This window comes from Mesoplodon bidens (assembly GCF_964165515.1).
Source record: "Mesoplodon bidens genome assembly, chromosome: 8".
NCBI classification, from domain to species: domain Eukaryota; kingdom Metazoa; phylum Chordata; class Mammalia; order Artiodactyla; family Ziphiidae; genus Mesoplodon; species Mesoplodon bidens.
In genome coordinates, this window is record NC_138165.1 from 60,907,910 (window position 1) to 60,932,991 (window position 25,082).

Below are 25,082 nucleotides of genomic sequence, written 5' to 3' on the forward strand. Positions count from 1 at the left end.
AAATTTAAGTCATTAAAAAAATAAGGGGCTTCCCTGGTGGCGCAGTGGTTGAGAGTCCGCCTGCCGATGCAGGGGACACGGGTTCGTGCCCCTATCCCGGAAGATCCCACATGCCGCGCAGCGGCTGGGCCCGCGAGCCATGGCCGCGGAGCCTGTGTGTCCGGAGCCTGTGCTCCGCAACGGGAGAGGCCACAGCAGTGAGAGGCCCGCGTACAGCAAAAAAAAAAAAAAAAAAAAAAAAAAAAAAAAATAAGGTAAATCTGAACTTAATGATATAAAGGCTATATGAAATGCTGAGAAAAAAGAAATATATATCACACCAATACGTACAGTAAAATCCATATAAAAAATTCCCCAATGCACAAAAATACATATACATATATCTCACATATTCATAAAAAGTATATGATGGACATAACACACATTTCCCATGGTTTTGTGCTTGGTTATCCAAAATTAAGAAAGCAAGAGATGTTTTAGCCCACATTTTTATATATGTGGAAAAGGGAAGGATGTGGAGGAGAGAGTGGGAAAAGTGAAGGGGGAATGTGATGTAAGATAACGAGTTTCATCAATAAATCTTTATATTTCCTACAACTTCTAGTTAAGCGATTTAAATTTATTCGGACCTCAAATGCATCAACATAAAAAATAAAAATCCCACTACGGCAATACTTAATAATAGAGTTGTTCTATCTAACAAATTACATATGTATACTAAATACTAAGTTTAAATATAAATGAGCCTTAGCATCACGTCCTCCAATTGAGAAAGATAGGACAATCTACCACTCGCTTTTGTCTCTTTTAAGATGCCTTTTTCTTTCTTGCTTGCTACAATTTTAAAATCCTTACATGTATTACTTTAGAAAGAAATATATTCAGAGCCTCAGCAAACAGTATAAAGAATATATGCATAAAATAATGGATCAACAAAAATGGTGGTGATAAACAATGAAAAAACCATTTCTTAGACATATTTAAATCCCTAGCATCTACAAAAGTAACTGAGAGGGGCTTCCCTGGTGGCGCAGTGGTTGAGAGTCCGCCTGCTGATGCAGGGAACACAGGTTCGTGCCCCAGTCCGCGAACCGTAAAAAAAAAAAAAAAAAAAAGTAACTGAGAAAATGGAAGTGTTCAATAAACAACTGCTTTTTTTCAATGTTTTCCCCCAATGATCCTTCAATACTGCATTCTGTATCTTTAATTTATAATCTACTATAACCAAGCAGGACCCTCTGGGCCCTTCCTGGAACAGGACTCCCACCCATGTCCTCTGCCTACCTTCTGTCTGTAGAAAAACTTTAGTCAAACAATAAATTTAATCAGAGAAGTGAGAAAATGCAGAAAGGAAAACAGTCAAGCAAGACAAAATAGTAACAGTTTAGCCATAAACAAAGTCAAGGACCTTTAATTTCTCAAGCGAGGAGGAATTAAATATTCTGAGCCACGTCCTTTGAGCTGTTTTGAAGATACTGAAACCCCTACCAGGTGGGAGAAGTTAACTGTCTATGGCCCACAAGCATGTAGGGCCCAGACCAGTTGGAAGCAGAAGGTTGATGATGCTGACTTCCAATTACCTCACTACCAACCAATCAGAAGAATGTCCACGAGCTGATCACACACCCCACAAACCACCCCCTCCTTCACCCTGTCTTTATAAACCTTTCCTTGAAAGCCTTTGGGTCTTTTAAGCACTGGCTGCCCTGGAATCCTTGCTTGGCTCACTGCAATAAATGCTGCACTTTCCTTCACCACAACCCAGTGCCAATAGACTGGCTTGCCTGCACACAGGCAAATGGACCCAAGTCTGGTTCAGTAACACTGCTAGGTTAATTTTGGTAAGATCTAGCAATTTTATACAATATAGCTCCATTTCTTCCCCTCTTCCTTTGTGCAATATTGTCATATATATTATGGATACATGTTACAAACCCAATAATACAGTGCTATAATTACTGCTTAAGCAAACTTATGTTTTAAAAAAATAGGAGAATATATCTTTTGTATTTATTAGGGAATTTCCAATGCTCTTCATTTCTTCCTGTGGATCCGAGTTATTGTTTTCTTTAATACTGCCAGTAAGGCGGGTGAGCCTACAATGAATTCTCTCAGGTTTTGTTTATATGACAATGTTGTTATTTCACCTTTATTTTCTATTTTTTTTAAATAAATTTATTTATTTTTGGCTGTGTTGGGTCCTCGTTGCACGCTGCATGCGGGCTCTAATTGTGGCGAGCGGAGGCCACTCTTCACTGAGGTGCGTGGGCTTCTCATTGCGATGGCTTCTCTTGTTGCGGAGCACAGGCTCCAGGAACGCGGGCTTCAGTAGTTCCAGCACACAGGCTCAGTAGTTGTGGCTCACGGGCTTAGCTACTCCGGGCGTGTGGGATCCTCCCGGACCAGGGATCACACCCATGTCCCCTGCATTGGCAGGTGGATTCTCAACCACTGCACCACCAGGGAAGCTCCCTCACCTTTATTTTTGAAAGTTAGTTTTGGTGGCTATAGAATTCCTGGTTGATAGTTTTTTTCTGTTTCAGCACTCTGAATATGTCACTGTACTGCCCTCTGACTCCCATTGCTTTTAATGAGAAGTCAGCGAGCAGTATTGTCCTCTTGTACATGATGAGTCATTTTTCCCTTGCTGTTTTTGATTCTCTCCATCAAACCTGGGAAGTTTTCAGCCATTATTTCTGAAATAATATTTTCTGCCCTTTTCTTTCTCTTCATCTGGGATTCCCATTACAGTATGCTTTGGAACAATGACACTGACCCATGCATCTCTAAAGTTCTGTTCATCTTTCTCTAATTTTTTTATTCTTTGGATTGGATAATTTCAATTAATCTTTCAAATCCACCAACTCTTTATTCTGCTATCTCAGGTCTGCTTTTGAGCATATCTGGTCAAAGTTTATTTCAGCTATCCTTTTCAACTCTAGGAATTTCCATTTGGTTCTCTATTATAATTTCTATTTATTGAGGCTTGCTATTTGACTCACTGTTAGTCTATTTTTAATTCTCTCGATACAGTTCCTTTAATTCTTTGAACACACTTGTAACTGCTTTAAAGGCTGAATCCAACCTCTGGACCCAATAAAGAGTCCATTTCTACCGACTGCTTTTTTTTCTACTTACATGTGTCACACTTCCCTGTGTGACCTTGCAAATCTATTAATTTGTGGTTGAAAATTACATTTAGATAACATATTGTAGTAAAATCAGGTCCTGTTTAACTTTCTGCTCATTGTTTCTTTTCTGTTTGTTTGTATTTAGTAAATTGCAGACTGCAACTGTGCAATCTGTATTCCCCAAAGTACTCTGTTACTTATGTCTCTATTCAGTAACTTTATTCTTATTTTTTAGCCTGGCTCCCTAGGGGCTACCCCTTGTCTGTATAGCTTAGTGGTAAATCAGTAATTTGGGCACAGATTGTGCTCAAATAGCTGAGCCCATGAAGCTTTCCTTCTGCTGACTGATCTGTGTGTCCGGGTTGGGGAATGCATACAAAGTTGCAACCAGTTCTCAAGTTAGGGCTCTCTTGGGTCTCCCATGCACACATGTAGTTTCCTTATCATACGGGGATGTGTACAGAGTGTATCCAGCTCTACTATGGCTTTCTTACAGGATCTCCCTGTTACACTTCTGAATAATCCACCACTGGCTTTGGACTAGGTGTGGAACCGTGACCTAGCAAAGGTACAGGGTTTCCCCATCCATTCTCAATTAAGTCTGCTACTTTTAGTAGGCAAAGCCATAGGCTTTTGCCCTTCACCCAGAATCAAATCTGCCCATCTGGCAATAGAGCTTCTGGTTTTCACGGCCAACCTAGACTGGAAAGCTGCAGTTCTCATCAACACAGACTGGGGAGAAGAGGGGGAGATGACAGAAACAGCAACAGGCAAAAGGGCCAGAGGTTCCCTCTACTCTTACCTAAGCTCTAGCAGTTATTCAAGAATAAATGCTCCTAAATTTATTTGCCTCTAGTGCCTTGAAATGGTTGTTTTGATTTTTTTCCAGTTTCATACTTTTTCTTTCACACTTTTTTTTCCAGAGAGGAATTGACAATTCTTCATGTCACAGTTACCAGAAGTCCTCTAAATGTTTGCTTCTGAAAGAATAAGAACATTTTACAGGTCCTTAGGGCTAAATACCATTCTTTCAAAACTATCAGGTTCTTTTACATGTATCTCTTTCTAGGACTAGAAAAAAATACATTAAAATCACAAATATGAATCTTTTTTTAAAAAGCTATCATAATTATTCAACTACACAGCTGACAAGATTTCTTATGGACTGTTGCTTACGCTGTTGCTGTTTCATTGTGGTGGCCAATAAAGTGTGATTGAAGATGAAAGCCCAAAGACCAGGCTAGACAAAGGCAAAATCAGAGACAAAATCTGTCCTCAGTTAAACCCAGCTGTACTTTCAGTATATTTTTCTAATCTCAGTGAAGTCTCCTCAGGCATATAACATTTATGCTCTCACTTTTTGTATTATTTTCATATTGCTGCTATAACAAATTACCACCAACTGGGCAGCTTAGAACAACACAAATTTATTATCTTTCAGTTCTGTAAGTTAGAAGTCTGATGCAAGTCTCACCAGGCTAAATCAAGGTGTCAGCAAGACTATATTCCTTCTGGAGACTCTAAGGGAGAATCCATTCCTTGCCTTTCCCAGTTTCTAGGGGCTACCCTCATTCCTTGGCTCATGACCTTCTTGCATCTTCAGATCCAGGAACAGCAGGCCAAGTTATTCTCACATCACAACACTCTGACACTGACTATCTTCTGCCTCTTTTTTCTACTTTTAAGAACACTTGTGATTATACTCAGCCCACTCAGATAACCCAGGAAAAATCTCTGTATCTTAAAATCAGCTGATTAGCAACCCTAATTCCATCTGCTCTCTTGATTCCTTCTTGCCACATAACCTATACTCACATGTTCTAGGATGTTGACATCTTTAGGAGGTACAGAGGTTCATTATCCTGGCCACCATACTCTCTGCTCAAAAAATATCTCATAAATTTACCTTTGGACATAAATGTCTGTGCCATTTCTAGGGCTAAGTTTCTTTTAATAAATAACAAATAAAGAAGGGAATAAATCTCTAACAATGATTTCAGGATCAGCCATTAGAAGGTATTTAAAGGATAAGTTATATAAGGAGGCAGAGAGAATCAGCCAACAGATCACATCATTAAGATCAGTTACCTTGCCTAGACTATAAAACTTGATCATGAAACTAAACAAGCCTTTGTGTCCCTGTTTTTTGAAGTAAGAGGCTTTTGCTTTAGTCTCCCAGACCTCCCCTGAATCTCAAAAGGCTGGCTCAAGAGTTAATTATTAGGAAATGTAAGCATGTAGAAACAAAGCAAAGATTTTGGGCCAGGAAACTGGTAACAATTTAGACTATAAATCAGCCACATAGCAGAGTCACCGAACTCCCAGTTCCCTGAAAGATATAAAGGTCTGACACACATTCCTAACTTGTTTTTACAGAAACCAGACCCCCCACCAGGTGAAAACTGCCAACCCCAGGCACGAAGACCCCAAACTGGTTGGAGCCAGAAGACTGATGATGTGCAAAACTTCACGTTGATGCCAACCAGTCCAAGAACTGAGCACAAGCTGATCATGGACCATGCAGTGCCTTTGAAAACCCTTCCCTGAAAGCCATCGCAGAGTTGGGTCTTTTGAGCATGAGCTGCCCGTTCTCCTTGCTTGGTACATTGCAATAAATGCTGCACTTTACTTCACCACAACGCGGTTTTAGTAGATTGGCTGTGCTGGGCAGACCCAAGTCCAGGTTCAGCAGCAATCATGCCCACATATCTTTTTGACACCAGTTTTATAAAATACCCTTTAAAAAGTTAAATAGGCTTAAAGCTAATCTGGCAGGTGCTTGATATAAAAACTGAAACTAGGAGATATCAAAATAGGTGTAGATTGATAAACTTAAACCATCAAAATTCAGCATCTGACATAAATGTTCTATTTTCTAAAGATTAATAGAATCTTTAATAGATTAATAGAATTTTGATTAATCATATGTTAAGTTTTTCTCATTCTGACAGGGTCAATCTTTACTAACTGTATTATGTATGGTATAAATATTTTGCATAATACCTCATATTTTCAGTGTCTGCTTTATTAACTTTAGTTCAATTAAAAAAATGAAATATTTATAAGTGAAAACTTCTGTGTATCTTATTCTTCAGTTGCTAAGAACCATGGTGATTAATCTGTATCCTTGAAAATTTTAAGAATTTTTATTTTTAACAATTATAATTTTAAAATTCTGTTAAAAAAACGTAAGTATGAGAACATTATGAACTCTTCTTAAGATTCCCAGTTCACATTAGGCTCCAAATACACAGACACCACCTCATCTTTTGCCTCCACACTCAGCTGCCATACTCCAGGCTTATCAAACTACTCGCAGGTTTCAAGTTCATTTAGGCATCATCACGTCTACTGATGCTCTTCTTCTGCCTTGAATATCTTTTCATCTAACTTCACCTGGCTTATTCTCACTTGCCTTGCAGGATTCAGGTAAGGCATCACCTCTTCTGGAAACATTTTCCTGACTTGATCTGTCTAGAAAGGCAGTATCTCCTATGAGTTTGCATCAAGCCCTGTGCTACCCTCCATGAGAGCACTTACCAACAGTGTTGCCATTTGTTCCCTTGTCTCTATCCCTCTTCTAATCCCAAAGCTCACTGAGGCAGGGACCACATTTTATCTTTCATATCCCAGTAACTGGCTCATAGTAAATGTTTAAAAAGGATGTTTGCTGAATAAAAGAAAACACACATACTTTTAATATGTCTAATTTTCAAATAGTTCTTGAAAGTTTGGTTGTTGGTCTTCTAACCTTTAAGAAAAATCAAATTTAAAAAATGGAAGTGACACAGCAGATTGACATGACACAGGTCCCCCCTTCCCCCCAAACACACCAAAATACCTGATAAGACATGATAATGTTTTTGAAATACACAGCTGAACTTGAAAGAATAAAAAGGAGATTCCTGAGTCACAGAAACAAAGAGGGAACTGAATAGCAGAAGTAAGCATGCAAAGGTGACTCTGAAGAAAACCAGGGGATTATCAACTCTGGATATAGGCCCTCACTGGTAGGGACTAGGGATGGGGATTTTACAGGATAAGCCTTTCAGATGCTAAAAGCCTATCAGTATGGCTCACAAAGCTGTCTGCAAAACTGAAGGTGCTTTGATAGACTAGACAGACTGAGAGTGACGGAAGAAAAATCTGTTTATGTCTGAGAATACCACGTATTTAGCTTAGCTAAATTCACACAGATAATGTGAATTATATCACTCTGAAACTGATAAGGTATAACCAGCCCAGGGGAAGTGGTCTTTGGCATGTATCCAGGCTAGGTTATGTCCAAAATGCCCGAGCTTCATAATAAATATAAATAAGGCTAGGTCTGGAAACTATGCTTCCAAAAGTATAATATGACTCAGATATTAGCATCCCTTGCTTATGAGGGACTGAGAATAAGAAGCTGCATATGTTTTCTGATGATGTTACCAATCTCTCTACAAAGTACCCTAAACACATCAGTTTCCTTCTGTATCCTTTATATTTAATCAAGCATTGTCTGTGCATGTACTTTCCATCAATCCAAATCAGTACACAGGCTGTAATGTTTTGAATAGCCCCTCAGGGATATGGGTATACATGAGGCAAGGAACTGGAACTACGACTTCTGCTTAAAGCCTGTATCTTAGAAGACTGCCACCTCAATAAAACAACTCCAGGCCCAGATGGTTTCAATGGGAAATTCTACCAAATATTAAAGAAGATAACATCAATTTTACACAGTCTCTTCCAGAAAACAGAAGTGAACAAAATACTTCCCAATTTATGTTATGAGGCCAGCACTTCTCTGATATCAAAACCAAAATATAGGAAAACTACAGACCAATATTTCTCATTAACACAGACACTAAAGTCCTCAACCAAATATCCGCATATCAAATTCAGCAATACATATAAGCACAAATACAAATTACACCACGAAGAAGCAGAAGTAGAGTTCATCTTGCGATACAAAGCTAAATAGCTATCTATCAAAATCAACCAATGTAATCACCACATAAAAAATCTACAGAAGAAACAAATGGGGACTTTCCTGGTGGCACAGTGGTTAAGAATCTGCCTGCCAATGCAGCAGACATGGGTTCGAGCCCTGGTCTGGGAAGATCCCACATGCCGCAGAGCAACTAAGCCCATGCACCACAACTACTGAGCCTGCGCTCTAGAGCCCACGAGCCACAACTACTGAAGCACGTGCGCCTAGAGCCCATGCTCCGCAATAAGAGAAGCCACCACAATGAGAAGCCCATGCATCGCAACGCAGAGTAGCCCCCACTCACCACAACTAGAGAAAGCCCGCATGCAGCAACAAAGACCAAACACAGCCAAAAAATAAGAAAGAAGAAACAAATGATCATTATCAATTCAAGCAGAAAATGCATTTGACAAAATTCAACATCCATTCATATAAAAGCTCTCAGCGAACTAGGAATAGAACATTCTCAAACTAATAAAGAGCATCTATGAAAAAACTACACCTAACATCATCTTTAATAGTAAAAGACTAAATGCTTTCCCTCTGAGATTAGGAGCAAGACAAAGACGTCCACTCTCATCATTCCTATTCAGTATTTTACTGGAGCCTTAGCCAGTTTAAAAGGCAAGGAAGGGCTTCCCTGGTGGCGCAGTGGTTGAGAGTCTGCCTGCCGATGCAGGGGACACGGGCTCGTGCCCCAGTCCGGGAGGATCCCACATGCTGTGGAGCGGCTGGGCCCGTGAGCCATGGCCGCTGAGCCTGAGCATCTGGAGCCTGTGCTCTGCAACGGGAGAGGCCAAACAGTGAGAGGCCCGCGTACCGCAAAAAAAAAAAAGGCAAGGAAAAAAACAGGCCCAGAGATTGGAAAGGAAGAAATAAAACTACCCCTGTTCACAGACAACATGACTGTTTACAAAGAAAATACAAAAGACATCACAAAACTCCTCCGAGAACTAATAACTGAATTTAGTAAGGTCATGGGATACAAGGTCAATGCACAAAAATTAGTCATATTCCTACATACTAGTAACAAAGAGCTGGATATGAAAAATGTTTAAATAATACCATTACAATAGCTCCTTTTAAAAAAGCACTAATTGGATATAAATCTAACAAAACATATACAGGATCTGTCTGCTGAAATCAAAGAAGACCTAAATAACTGGAGAGACCATGATCATAAAATGGAAGACTTAGCATAGTAAACATACCAATTCTCCACCAAACTGATCTACAGACTCAAAGCAATTCCAATCAAAATTCTAACAGGACTTTCTGTAGACATAGATAAACCAATTCTAAAATTTAAATAGAAAAGCAAAGGAGCTAGAATAGCCAAAACAACTTTGAAAATTAAAAAAAAAAATTGAAGGAATCACACTACCCAATTTAAAGACTTATTACAAAACTACAGCAACCAAGACACAAACCCACACAAATATGGCCAAACGATCTTTGACAAAGGTGCAAAAGTAAGTCAATGATGAAAGGAAACTCTTCAACAAATGAGGTTGGCACAACTAAACATCCACATGCAAAAAAAAGAATCTAATACAAAAATTAACTTGAAATGGATAATAGCTCTAAATATAAAATGTAAAACTTTTAGAATAAAACACAGAATTGACCATGTGATCAAAGTTAATATCACCAGTGACTAAGTCATGATGATAACATGACCTTCTGATATGATAAAAAGGCATTTCACCTCTATGGTATTCTCTCCAGAAGTCATAACCCAAGTGTAACCGTAAAAAAATTTTTCTTACTTTAAAAAGTTTTTGAAAGGATACAAAACCAGGGCTTCCCTGGTGGCGCAGTGGTTGAGAGTCCGCCTGCCGATGCAGGGGACACGGGTTCGTGCCCCGGTCCAGGAAGATCCCAAATGCCGCGGAGCGGCTAGGCCCGTGAGCCATGGCCGCTGAGCCTGCGCGTCCAGAGCCTGTGCTCCGCAACGGGAAAGGCCACAACAGTGAGAGGCCCGCGTACCACAGAGAAAAAAAAAAAAAAAGAATGGGTAAAAAGATACAAAACCAAATTGAAGGATATTCTACAAAATACCTGACTAGTACCCCTCAAAAGCTCAAAGTGATGAAAAATGAGGAAAGACAGAAATTTTCACAGAACAGAGACTAAAGAAACTAAGGAGATATAACTACATGCAATGCGGTATCCCAGATTAGATCTTGGAACAGAAAATGGATGTTAGTGGAAAAACTAGTTAAATAAAGTTTAACTAATAATAATGTACCACTGTTGGTTTCTCAGTGTTGACACACATACCATGGTAACATAAACTGTTAACAGTAGGGAAAACTGGGTGAAGGGTATCCCGGGACAGTCTGTAGTATCTTTATAACTTTTCATAAATCTAAAATAAGCCAAAAATTTTTTTAAGTTTGTATATTTTTATCAAATAGAAGAAAGGCTTTGTGACCTCGTGCAAGTGTTCTCAGACATGGCACTAAAGCATGGTCCATAAAGTAAAAATCTAATAAACTGAACTTCATCAAATTTAAAAATTTTATTCTGGAAAAGACACTAGTAAGAGAATGAAAAGGTAAACTACTGTCCAGAGAAAATATTTGTATTCAGAATATATAAAGAACTCTCAAAACACAGCAGTAAGAAAACAACCCAATTAAAAAGTGGACAAAAGACTTGAACAGACACTTCACCATAGACTATATACGATGGCAAATAAACACATGAAAGATATTCAAAATTCAAAATAAAACTAGGATGAGATATCACAACATACCTATTAGAATGGCTAAAACTAAAAAAACTGACACCAAGTACTACTGCGGATATAGAGCAACTGAAACTCTCACACATTGTTGGTGGGAATGCAAAATGGTACAGTCACTCGAACTCAGTTTGGCTGTTTCTTATAAAGTTAAATATACACTCACCATATGACTTAATCCCACGCTAGATATCTACCCAAGTAAACTGCAAATATATTTTCATATAAAAGATCTATACAAAAATATTTACAGCAGCTCTATTCATAAATGTCCAATCTTAGAAACAATCCTACTACCCCTCAACAGGTGAATGATTAAACTGTGGTATATCCTTAAAACAGAATACTACTCAGCAATAAAAAGGAAAAAACTATCAATAAAAAATTACTTCAAAGGATCTCAAAAGCATTATGCTGAGTGAAAGAAGCCAGTCTCACATGGTTACTCTTTGAGTCCATCTCTATGACACTCCTGAAAGGACAAAACTATAGTGACTGAAAACATATCAGCGACTGCCAGCATTATAACAGAGAAGACGAGTTTGGGGGAGGTTACAGAACTGTTCTACATTCTGACTGTGGTAGCAATGTAAAAAAAACCTATACATGGAGGTGATGTGAGAAGATGGTGGAAGAGTAAGACGCGGAGATTACCTTCCTCCCCACAGATACATCAGAACTACATCTACATGTGGAACAACTCCTACAGAACACTCACTGAATGCTGGCAGAAGACCTCAGACCTCCCAAAAGGCAAGAAACTCCCCCACGTACCTGGGTAGGGCAAAAGAAAAAACAGAGACAAAAGAATAGGGACGGGACCTGCACCAGTGGGAGGGAACTGTGAACGAGGAAAGGTTTCCACAGACTAGGAAGCCCCTTCACGGGCGGAGACTGTGGATGGCGGAGGGGGGAGCTCCGGAGCAACGGAGGAGAGCGCAGCAATAGGGGTGCAGAGGGCAAAGCGGAGAGATTCCCACACAGAGGATCGGTGACGACCAGCACTCACCAGCCCGAGAGGCTTGTCTGCCCGCCCAGAGCTGAGGCTCGGGCTTCGGTCGGATCCCAGGGAGAGGACTGGGGTTGGCGGCGTGAACACAGCCTGAAGGGGGCTAGTGCGCCACGGCTAGTCGGGAGGGAGTCCAGGAAAAATCTGGACCTGCTGAAGAGGCAAGAGACTTTTTCTTCCCTCTTTGTTTCCTGGTGCGCAAGGAGAGGAGATTAAAAGTGCTGCTTAAAGGAGCCCCACAGACGGGTGCGAGCCGCGGCTATCAGCATGGACCCCAGAAACAGGCATGAGATGCTAAGGCTGCTGCTGCGGCCACCAAGAAGCCTGTGTACAAGCACAGGTCACTGTCCACACCTCCCCCCCCGGGAGGCTGTGCAGCCTGCCACTGCCAGGGTCCCGTGATCCAGGGACAACTTCCCCGGGAGAATGCACGGTGCGCCTCAGGCTGGTGCAACGTCATGCTGGCCGCTGCCGCCGCAAGCTCACCCTACATGGGTACCCCTCCCTCCCCCACGGCCTGAGTGAGCCAGAGTCCGCGAATCAGCTGCTCCTTTAACCCCTTTTATTCTGAGCCGTGTGGATGAAAGGCTCTTGGTGCTGCAGCCAGGAGTCAGTGCTGTGCCTCTGAGGTGGGAGAGCCAACTTCAGGACACTGGGCCACAAGACACCTTCCAGCTCCACGTAATATCAAATGGCGAACATCTCCCAGAGATCTCCATCTCAACACCAAGACCCAGCTTCACTCAATGACCAGCAAGCTACAGAGCTGGACACCCTATGCCCAATAACTAGCAAGAAAGGAACACAGCACCATCCATTAGCAGAGAGGCTGCCTAAAATCATAATAAGGCCACAAACACCCCAAAACACACCACCAAACGTGGACCTGCCCACCAGAAAGACAAGATCCAGCCTCATCCACCAAAACAAAGGCACTAGTCCCCTCTACCAGGAAGCCTACACAACCCACTGAACCAACCTTACCCACTGGGGACAGACACCAAAAACAATGGGAACTACGAACCTGCAGCCTGCGAAAAGGAGACCCCAAACACAGTAAGATAAGCAAAATGAGAAGACAGAAAAACACACAGCAGATGAAGGAGCAAGGTAAAAACCCACCAGACCTAACAAATGAAGAGGAAATAGGCAGTCTACCTGAAAAAGAATTCAGAATAATAATAGTAAAGATGATCCAAAATCTTGGAAATAGAGAATATGCAAGAAACATTTAACAAGGACCTAGAAGAACTAAAGAGGAAACAAGCAATGATGAACAACACAATAAATGAAATTAAAAACACTCTAGAAGGGATCAATAGCAGAATAACTGACGTAGAAGAACAGATAAGTGACCCGGAAGATAAAATAGTGGAAATAACTACTGCAGAGCAGAATAAAGAAAAAAGAATGAAAAGAACTGAGGACAGTCTCAGAGACCTTGGGACAATATTAAACGCACCAACGTTCGAATTATAGGGGTTCCAGAAGAAGAAGAGAAAAAGTAAGGGACAGAGAAAATATTTGAAGAGATTACAATTGAAAAACTTCCTTAATATGGGAAAGGAAATCGTTAATCAAGTCCAGGAAGCACAGAGAGTCCATTACAGCATAAATCCAAGGAGAAACATGCCAAGAAACATATTAAACAAACTATCAAAAATTAAATACAAAGAAAACATATTAAAAGCAGCAAGGGAAAAACAACAAATAACACACAAGGGAATCCCCATAAAGTTAACAGCTAGCTGATCTTTCAAGAGAAACTCTGCAAGCCAGAAGGGAGTGGCAGGACATATTTAAAGTGATGAAGGAGAAAAACCTACAACCAAGATTACTCTACCCAGCAAGGATCTCATTCAGATTTGATGGAGAAATTAAAACCTTTACAGACAAGCAAAAGCTGAGAGAGTTCAGCACCACCAAACCAGCTTTACAACAAATGCTAAAGGAACTTCTCTAGGCAAGAAACACAAGAGAAGGAAAAGACCTACAATAACAAACCCAAAACATTAAGAAAATGGTAATAGGAACATACATATGGATAATTACCTTAAATGTAAATGAATTAAATGCTCCCATCAAAAGACAGACTGGCTGAATGGATACAAAAACAAGACCCATATATATGCTGTCTACAAGAGACCCACTTCAGACCTAGGGACACATACAGACTGAAGGTGAGGGGATAGAAAAAGATATTCCATGCAAATGGAAATCAAAAGAAAGCTAGAGTAGCAATTCTCATATCAGACAAAACAGACTGTAACATAAGGCTATTACAAGAGACAAAGAAGGACACTACATAGTGATCAAGGGATCGATCCAAGAAGAAGATATAACAATTGTAAATATTTATGCACCCAACATACGAGCACCTCGATACATAAGGCAAATACTAACAGCCATAAAAGGGGAAATCGACAGTAACACAATCATAGTAGGGGACTTTAACACCCCACTATCACTAAGGACAGATCATCCAAAATGAAAATAAATAAGGAAACACAAGCTTTAAATGATACATTAAACAAGATGGACTTAATTGATATTTATAGGACATTCCATCCAAAAACAACAGAATACAAATTTTTCTCAAGTGCTCATGGAACATTCTCCAGGGTAGATCATATCTTGGGTCATAAATCAAGCCTTGGTAAATTTAAGAAAATTGAAATCGTATCAAGTATCTTTTCCGACCACAACACTATGAGACTAGATATCAATTACAGGAAAAGACCTGTAAAAAATACAAACACATGGATGCTAAACAATACACTACTTAATAACCAAGAGATCACTGAAGAAATAAAAGAGGAAATCAAAAAATACCTTGAAGCAAATGCCAATGAAAACGCGATGACCCAAGACCTACGGGATACAGCAAAAGCAGTTCTAAGAGGGAAGTTTATAGCAATACAATCCTACCTTAAGGAACAGGAAACATCTCAAATAAACAACCTAACCTTGCACCTAAAGCAATTAGAGAAAGAAGAACAAAAAAACCCCCAAAGTTAGCAGAAGGAAAGAAATCATAAAGATCAGATCAGAAATACATGAAAAAGAAATGAAGGAAACGATAGCAAAGATCAATAAAACTAAAAGCTGGTTCTCTAAGAAGATAAACAAAATTGATAAACCATTAGCCAGACTCATCAAGAAAAAAAGGGAGAAGACTCAAATCAATAGAATTACAAATGAAAAAGGAGAAGTAACAACTGACACTGCAGAAATACAAAGGATCATGAGACATTACTACAAGAACTCTATGCTAATAAAATGGAGGACCTGGAAGAAATGGACAAATTCTTAGAAATGCACAACCTGCCAAGACTGAACCAGGAGGAATAGAAAATATGAACAGACCAATCACAAGCACTGAAATTGAAACTGTGATTAAAAATCTTCCAACAAACAAAAGCCCAGGACCAGATGGCTTCACAGGCGAATTCTATCAGTTAGAGAAGAGCTAACACCTATCCTTCTCAAACTCTTCCAACACTCCCAAACTCATCCTATGAGGCCACCATCACCCTGATATCAAAACCAGACAAAGATGTCACAAAGAAAGAAAACTACAGGCCAATATCACTGATGAACATCGATGCAAAAATCCTCAACAAAATACTAGCAAACAGAATCCAACAGCACATTAAAGGATCATACACCATGATCAAATGGGGTTTATTGCAGGAATGCAAGGATTCTTCAATATATGCAAATCAATCAATGTGATACACCATATTAACAAATTGAAGGAGAAAAACCATGTGATCCTCTCAAATGATGCAGAAAAAGCTTTCAACAAAATTCAACACCCATTTATGATAAAAACCCTGCAGAAAGCAGGCATAGAGGGAACTTTCCTTAACATAATAAAGGCCACATATGACAAACCCACAGCCAACATCGTCCTCAATGGTAAAAAAATGAAACCATTTCCACTAAGATCAAGAACAAGACAAGGCTGCCCACTCTCACCACTGTTATTCAACACAGCTTTGGAAGTTTTAGCCATAGCAATCAGAGAAGAAAAAGAAATAAAAGGAATCCAAATTGGAAAAGAAGAAGTAAAGCTGTCATTGTTTGCAGATGACATGATACTATACATAGAGAATCCTAAAGATGCTACCAGAAAACTACTAGAGCTAATCAATTAATTTGGTAAAGTAGCAGGATACAAAATTAATGCACAGAGATCTCTGGCATTCCTATACACTAATGATGAAAAATCTGAAAGTGAAATTAAGAAAACACTCCCATTTACCACTGCAACAAAAAGAATAAAATATCTAGGAATAAACCTACTTAAGGAGACAAAAGACCTGTAAGCAGAAAATTATAAGACACTGATGAAAGAAATTAAAGATGATACAAATAGATGGAGAGATATACCATGTTCTTGGATTGGAAGAATCAACACTGTGAAAATGACTGTACTACCCAAAGCAATCCCCAGATTCAATGCAATCCCTATCAAACTACCACTGGCATTTTTTACAGAACTAGAACAAAAAATTTCACAGTTTATATGGAAACACAAAAGACCCCGAATAGCCAAAGCAATCTTGAGAACAAAAAACGGAGCTGGAGGAATCAGGCTCCCTGACTTCAGACTATACTACAAAGCTACAGTAATCAAGATGGTATCGTACTGGCAAAAAAACAGAAATATAAATCAATGGAACAGGATAGAAAGCCCAGAGATAAACAAATGCACATATGGTCACCTTATCTTTGATAAAGGAGGCAAGAATATACAGTGGAGAAAGGACAGCCTCTTCAATAAGTGGTGCTGGGAAAACTGGACAGCTACATGTAAAAGAATGAAATTAGAACACTCCCTAACACCATACACAAAAATAAACTCAAAATGGATTAAAGACCTAAATGTAAGGCCAGACACTATCAAACTCTTAGAGGAAAACATAGGCAGAACACTGTATGACATAAATCACAGCAAGAACCTTTTTAATCCGCCTCCTAGAGAAATGTAAATAAAAACAAAAATAAACAAATGGGACCTAATGAAACTTCAAAGCTTTTGCACAGCAAAGGAAACCATAAACAAGACCAAAAGACAACCCTCAGAATGGGAGACAATATTTGCAAACGAAGCAATTGACAAAGGATTAATCTCCAAAATTTCAAGCAGCTCATGCAGCTCAATAAACAAAAAAACAAACAACCCAATCCAAAAATGGGCAGAAGACCTAAATAGACATTTCTCCAAAGAAGATATACAGATTGCCAACAAACACATGAAAGAATGCGCAACATCACTAATCATTAGAGAAAGGCAAATCAAAACTACAATGAGATTATCATCTCACACCACTCAGAATGGCCATCATCAAAAAATCTAGAAACAGGGCCTCCCTGGTGGCGCAGTGGTTGAGAGTCCGCCTGCCGATGCAGGGGATACGGGTTCGTGCCCCGGTCTGGGAGGATCCCATATGCCGCGGAGCGGCTGGGCCTGTGAGCCATGGCCGCTGGGCCTGCGCGTCCGGAGCCTGTGCTCCGCAACGGGAGAGGCCACAGGAGTGAGAGGCCCGCATACCGCAAAAAGAAAAAAAAAAAAAAAATCTAGAAACAATAAATGCTGGAGAGAGTGTGGAGAAAAGGGAACACTCTTGCACTGTTGGTGGAAATGTAAATTGATACAGCCACTATGGAGAACAGTATGGAGGTTCCTTAAAAAACTATAAATAGAACTACCATACAACCCAGCAATCCCACTATTGGGCATATACCCTGAGAAAACCATAATTCAAAAAAGCCATGTACCAAAATGTTTATTGTAGCTCTATTTACAATAGCCAGGACATGGAAGCAACCTAAGTGTCCATCGACAGATGAATGGATAAAGAAGTTGTGGCACATACATACAATGGAATATTACTCAGCCATAAAAAGGAATGAAATTGAGTTATTTGTAGTGAGGTGGATGGACCTAGAGTCTGTCATACAGAGTGAAGTAAGTCAGAAAGAGAAAAACAAATACCATATGCTAACACATATATATGGAATCTAAGAAAAAATTAAAAGGTCATGAAGAAGCTAGGGGTAAGACGGGAATAAAGACACAGACCTACTCGAGAATGGATTTGAGGATATGGGGAGGGGGAAGGGTAAGCTGTGACAAAGTGAGAGAGTGGCATGGACATATATACACTACCAAACGTAAAACAGATAGCTAGTGGGAAGCAGCCGCATAGCACAGGGAGATCAGCTCGGTGGTTTGTGACCACCTAGAGGGGTGGGATAGGGAGGGTGGGAGGGAGGGAGACGCAAGAGGGAAGAAATATGTGAACATATGTATATGTATAACTGATTCACTTTGTTATAAAGCAGAAACTAACACACCATTGTAAAGCAATTATACTCCAATAAGGATGTTAAAAAAAAAACCTATACGTGTGTTGAAGTTCAGTGAACTGTTCACCAAAAAACCCACGTAACACACACACACACACACACACACACACACACACACACGGACTCCCTCTCTCCCTCTCTCCCTCTCTCTCTCCCTCTCTCTCCCTCTCTCCCTCTCTCCCCCCCCCTCTCTCTCTCTCTCTATATATATATATATATACCGGACGCTCCCTGGTGGCGCTGTGGTTAAGAATCCACCTACCAATGCAGCAGACACAGGTTCAAGACCCCGCCGTGCACCACAACTACCGAGCCTGCGCTCTAGAGCCCGCAAGCCACAACTACTGAGCCCATGTGCCTATAGCCCGTGCTCCACCACAATTAGAAGCCTGTGCACTGCAATAAAGAGTAGCCCCCGCCTGCTGCAACTAGAGAAAGGCCGCGTGCAGCAACAAAGACGCAACGCAGCCAAAAATAAATAAAATAAATTAATTTATTTAAAAAAGAACTACTAACAAGTGACTTTTGTTAATACATAAAGAAATCACTAACAAGTGATTTATTAATTTCATACATAGAAAGGTTTCATGTATTTATTCCATGAATATTTAACTATGGACTACGTGTCAAATACACTTTTTTGAAATATATATTAAAAAGCTGAACAGAAATCATATAACAGCAGAGAGATTTTGATATATGTACTATGTGTTATTATCTTATTAAATCCTCACAATTACTCTCAAAGGTACATATTATTTATTATTCTTACTTTACCAATGCAGAAACCAAATCTGAGAAATAAAATAACTTGCCCAAAGTTGCTGAGATAATAAGTACTTGAGCTAGAAATTAAACATTAGTTTGTCTAATTCAGTGTCTGACCAAACAGTAGATGGTCAATTAATGCTGAATGAATGAATGCACGTAAATGCATGCTCTATGATACAAGCTGCCTTCTGACATTATTTTGTCATGTTAAATATATGTATTCACATTTTAAAAGATAAAAGAATCTAGATGGATTAAATTAAATGGGTAATTTATTCATTAATTTCCTTTTGTAGTTAAGTTCACAGTTTTTAAAAGATCACATTAAAATAATAGGACTATGTATGAAACATTAACCAGTTTATTGCACTTGCAAATAGTTTTCTTCTTTTTAGTGCTACATAATCTACTTGATATAGTAATCACAATGGAATGAAGAAAAAAGAAACAAACACAGATACAATCATTTTCCCCTTCCTTAGAAATCCTTTAATAAAAAAAATCAAAAGACCAACTCACACCAAAAGAATAATTTAAAACCAGTTTATAAATTTCCTTCAACTAGGTCTCCTTCCTTGACCATATACTCATACTTGGGCCATTTTGATGGTAGTATGTTTTAACACCAACCTCTCCAAAATAAAGAGATGCTGAGAATAACTGAAAAAAGATTAAAAGACCTTTAGAAAGATTAATAGATGTAAGAGAGTTTTGATGTTATCACATAACTGTTTGAGATGAACATTTTATGTCAATTCAATTTTCAGCAATATATATTAAGTTTCCTGTGATATTTAAGCGTTCTATGCTAGTCATCAGAATTATAGTTAGGTATAACCTAGATTATGACACATACTGTTCAGAAAGGATTTAACAGCAGGACTATGACTGCTATCCTCAGAAAGGCCTACTTGTAAGGCTGGCCGGTGGCTGGTACCTGGGAACCTGGATTTGTGGAGGGGTCTCACCATTTTCCCTAACTGGTAAGAGTTATTGTGCCTAAACTGTTTGTACAAACAAAGTGGTTTATGCTGAACACCTGCCTTCCTGAGTCTGAAATTTTGTTATGTAACAGTCAGAGGGTGCCTATGTGACCAGCCCCTAATTAAAAACCTGAGAGCTGAGGCTTTAACAAGCTTCTCTGGTAGAAAACGTTCCATATGTGTTGTCACAACTTGTTGCTAAAGGAACTGAATGTGTCCTCTGTGACTCCATTAGGAAAGGACTCTTAAACACTTGCACTTCCTCCAAACTTTGCCTAAGGCACCTTTTCCCTTTTGCTGATTTTGCTTTGCATGCTGTCACTGTAAGAAATCCTAGCAATAAGAGCAACTACATGCTGAGCCCAGTGCGAACTCCTAGCAAATCATCAAACCTGGAGTCAGTCATGGGGCCTTCCTGACATACATACTAAAAGTTATCTGAGTAAAATGTATACTTACCATCTTACCAGGCAATGTGCTCTGGGAGGAAAGTCATTATTCATACACAGCAAATCTTGCATAGATTGTGGAATAACATCTACAGAAATATTTGATAATTAAAAAGTTAGTATGTTCATTCTAAGGCAGAATTTTATCATATGATTTAAAGAAATCATTCTATGACATGTCTTGCTAGTCCATGTAGTTTTGCAACTGCTTAACGGTTTATATCTAAGTCTAACTCTAAGCTTTGGAGGAAGACCAGTGTCTCTCTTGCTCTCTTTTCTTTAAAAAAAAAAAAAAAAAGCCAGTCCATAAAAAAATATATATTGATATATATCATTCCCATATTTATAATATTTTCCATTCTTGTAAATCATGATTCAAACAATTTCTCATTCCTTACTAGAAAACCTTGTTTTATTTGTTCTTCTTAGCCTGCCCTTGTCTTCACTTTTCTTCAAAATTATACTTAGAAGTCTGTCAACTCTATACCACCTCCCATGGCTAGCCTTTGCTCACCCCTGGCCGTCTTAAATATTCTTGTAAAACCACTACACAGCTTCTCCTTTATAACCCATATATCTGTAACTACTTGCATTACTATCCATAATAAGATACCAACATCAATGATCATTACTTACACTCGTAAATGCATAATAAATTCAAAGCATAAAGAATAATGTTTATAAAAATATTTCCTGGAACCTCCCTGGAGGCCCAGTGGTTAGGACTCCGCACTTTCACTGTGGGGGGTGCAGGTTCGATCCCTGGTCAGGAAAGATCCCACATGCCACTCTGTGCAGCCAAAAAAAAAAAACAATTTCCTTTTGCTGTATATCTATACTTGCTGAGCAAATTTGTATTTTGTTAATTTGAAAAAAGAATAGGAGAACACTAATGACTTGATGCTCTAATTAAAACAATAAGCAACTCCAATAAATAAAAGACCGGTGTTCAAATCTTCTGACCTCTGATAATAGTTTTAAACATGTATCTCCAAATTAACTGAGCTGATGGTTTGCTTGTAACTTCTACCATTAGTTACAGCTTCAATCACGACCAAATTAAAACTGCCCAATACATACACACATGCAGCAATAATGCCTTAACTACCTTAAATCCATTCACCTTCTCTCATCATACCACAGTCTCCTTCATCTATTCATCTCAGAAACACTGATTCTAAGCCTCCTTACTTGCAACAGCTTTTCCTTGATATATGATCTTTCTTCAAATTAACAGCACTTAAGATTTCTCTACCTTGAACAGGTTCCTTCATTAATCAGCAGAAGGTTGTACCTGGAAATCTCTGGGCTATTATCAGACTTCCCACCAGTTGCATATATTTCCCTCTTCCCCTTATTCCTAAAGTATATCTATTCTTGTTCTGGTTTAATTATTTTATTTTGCTGTATAACTATCTTAAATATGTATATACATGGTCAAATTATCTGTCCTAGTTTATGAATCTAAATGCAGATGCTATCTAACTGTTTTGTTTGTGAAAATAATATATACAACAGAAAAGGTAATATAATTTTATTCCTATACAAGAAAAGGCACAAATATTTCAGGCCTACACTTAGAAATGATAATGTTTTGACCAGAAAAACTTTAACACACATTCTGCATATTTATTTTATGAGTAAATGAAGAAGAGTATTTGACCAACAGATTCAAAATTCATATTTTAATACCTTGCTCACTCACTGTTTTACACTGGCGTATTACAAAACAAAGACTTTGGATGATGTGACCTATTAACAACTGTAAGCACTATTTACTGAGTACCTAACACAGGCCAGGTACTGAGAAAGGTACTTTTTAGGGAAAAAAAATAGGCAATACAAAATTTAATAAGATTAAAATATTAATTCAGAATTAGAAGTTACAGCATTTCAAGTCAGCAATACATTATGAGATTATTATATTAAAAAACAACTCTCTTAAAATGGATCTTTCTCTTAAAATGACTGATAATATAAAATCAAGTTGCCTTTGCAAGTTTATAAATTACGCCTAGCAAATAAAATATATGACTTTTGGGGGAAGAAACAAACTCTTAAAATTCTTTATTAAGCTGCAAATGATGTTTGCTAACTTGAATACTAATTGCAATGCTTATACAAGGGCCTGGTAACATTAGTAATCATGAGATAGGTACTTATGTACAGTATCTTATTAAATCCTCCCATTAACCCTCCAGGTAGTATTACTCCATGTTACAAATGAGATCAGTCAAATTTAGAAAGGTCAAGTAACTAGTAAGTAGAAAAACCAGAATTTTAATCCACTTGATCTGACTCTGAAGTCTGGGGTACATTCAAAACATGACACTGACTAATCAATAACTTTTTTTTAATTCTTCAAAGCCCAGCTTAGTTACTTAATTCTCTATAACATCTTCTCTGATCTCTCTGGACTGAAAGTGATCTTTCTTATTCTGAACTCCAGTAAGACTTTGTGCTTTGGGATGGCACTTACCACTTTTTACCTCTTATTATTGTTACTTACTTATAGACCTTATCTCCCCTACTGGAATGTAAATTTTTTTCAGTTGGGCTTAGCAGAGTACCGAGCACATCTCAGGCACTCAATAAATATGTGCTGATTTAATTAATTTTAAAATAAACGATGCTGCAATTTTTCCGCTGCAAAGATCATACTCTATTTCAGATGTGGTGAAACGACTCTGCACACGTAAAATATCTCCAGAGGATACTACTTAATTAAGAGAACTAAATTCATAATTCAAAATTATAATCACTCTTACAAGAGTTTAAAAATATGTAGTATAGGGCCTCCCTGGTGGCGCAGTGGTTGAGAGTCCGCCTGCCGATGCAGGGGATACGGGTTCGTGCCCCGGTCTGGGAGGATCCCATATGCCGCGGAGCGGCTGGGCCCGTGAGCCATGGCCGCTGGGCCTGCGCATCCGGAGCCTGTGCTCCGCAACGGGAGAGGCCACAGCAGTGAGAGGCCCGCATACCGCAAAAAGAAAAAAAAAAAAAAAAAAAAAAAAAAAAAAATATGTAGTACAAACTTACCTTCTAATACTTCATCCTTTCCTTCTTTATCAGGGGATTCTTGTACAAGATAATGATGAGTGATTGAGAACTTGAAATCAGCAAAGGAAATCTCATCTGATTTCTCTTCCCATGTGCCAGAAGTAAATATACCCTGTATTTAACAAAAAAAAAAAAAAAAAAAAGGAAAACCATCTACTTTATGGTATTCAATAGTTACCATTAGGTTTATTAACCACAGATCTTTTTTCCCTTTTTCTGCCCATTAATCTAAAAGTTCTATCCTATATTTATCCTCCCTATAATAAAAGGAAAAATATGTAAGTGAATAAACAAAGAGGAAATTATTTTATAAACTATTTATCACAGTGTTACTTTAGAAGAAAATTCCCCTAGAATATTAACTATCAAGTGACTTACAAAATTGTAATTTTCAAGTAATTTTTATAAGATGAGTCTCTATATAAAATCATGAATATACAGTAAATCCCATGCCTCTTCACACACCAAAAAAACCCCAACACCTTCTCTACCAACAGCAGAATCTGTGAGTAGCTTTTAACTGAAAATAGTTAAATTTCATAAATTTAAAAAATTATAAAAAAATACATGACAATAAAATATATTTTTATTATAAAGATCTCAAATCTAATAACATCACTACGTGGTACACAGAATTACTGGATATCAGAAATTGCTTCAGAAAAAGAAAAGCAAATTTGTAAAATCAATTGAAGTCACATGAGATCTGTAGTACTTATTTGCTTAACAGGTTCTGCAAGCTTCTTTATCAAGCTTTGGCATTCAAATATTTTCAATTAAACAGCAACTTCTTCATTGGAAAATATTTTAATTAAAAGTTCCAAACAGCCCTCTTACTTACACAACATAACCATAAAAAAGGATTTTTGCCACAGGTCCTCTAGTCTCCCATAGCTATTCTTTCCACTGGAGAGATATTACAGATAGTCATTACAGCATAGCACCACCACTACATGCAGAAATACCAACTCAGCAACTTCCAAATACAGATAGCCCAAAACTAGATAGGAAAAATGTAGGGAATGATTCTCTGCATTACTGAATTTTTTAAAAGTGTTTTTCAGACTGTACCTAAGTTTTATGTGTTCCTGGCAAGCTATTTATAATTCTGAATCTTTTTATTAGGAGAATAATCACCATGTATGATACATATCAAAAACTATGATTTTTATACATTGGGTTTCTTTAAAGTGAGGTTAACCTGTGTTAAGATATATATGGCCTGTACCAAAAGTCTCAAACTGCAGTAAGTAATAAATGATATACATAAGAGCTTGGTTTGCTAGGAAGAATGCCCACAATAAAGCAGTGAAAGCTAAAACTAAGGTGGGGGGGAGAAGTCCAGAAAATGAGAGATAAGTTCCCTTTTCAAGCTTGCGGAAAAGCTGAAATTTTTTTGCCATATTTTTAATTGAAATATAGTCAATTTACAATGTTGTGCTAGTTTCTGATGCACAGCAAAGTGATTCAGTTAGACAACACATATTCTTTTTCATATTCTTTTCCATTATGTCTTATTACAGAATATTGAATATAGTTCCCTGTGCTATACAACAGGACCTTGCTGTTTATCCATT

The 25,082-nt window shown here is 38.4% G+C and overlaps 1 protein-coding gene across 2 annotated transcripts in view; it reads right to left on the minus strand.

Moving 5' to 3' along the window:
- The window catches only part of RAB3GAP1 (RAB3 GTPase activating protein catalytic subunit 1), a 124,120-nt gene that overhangs the window by 61,293 nt on the left and 37,745 nt on the right, over positions 1 to 25,082 (minus strand). For both annotated transcript variants that reach the window (XM_081241606.1, XM_081241605.1), the window contains 2 exons: positions 23,485 to 23,617; positions 20,456 to 20,534 (listed from right to left, as the gene is read on the minus strand). In XM_081241606.1, the coding sequence (XP_081097732.1) occupies positions 20,456 to 20,534; positions 23,485 to 23,617 (212 nt within the window). The remainder of the gene's footprint in view (positions 1 to 20,455; positions 20,535 to 23,484; positions 23,618 to 25,082) is intronic.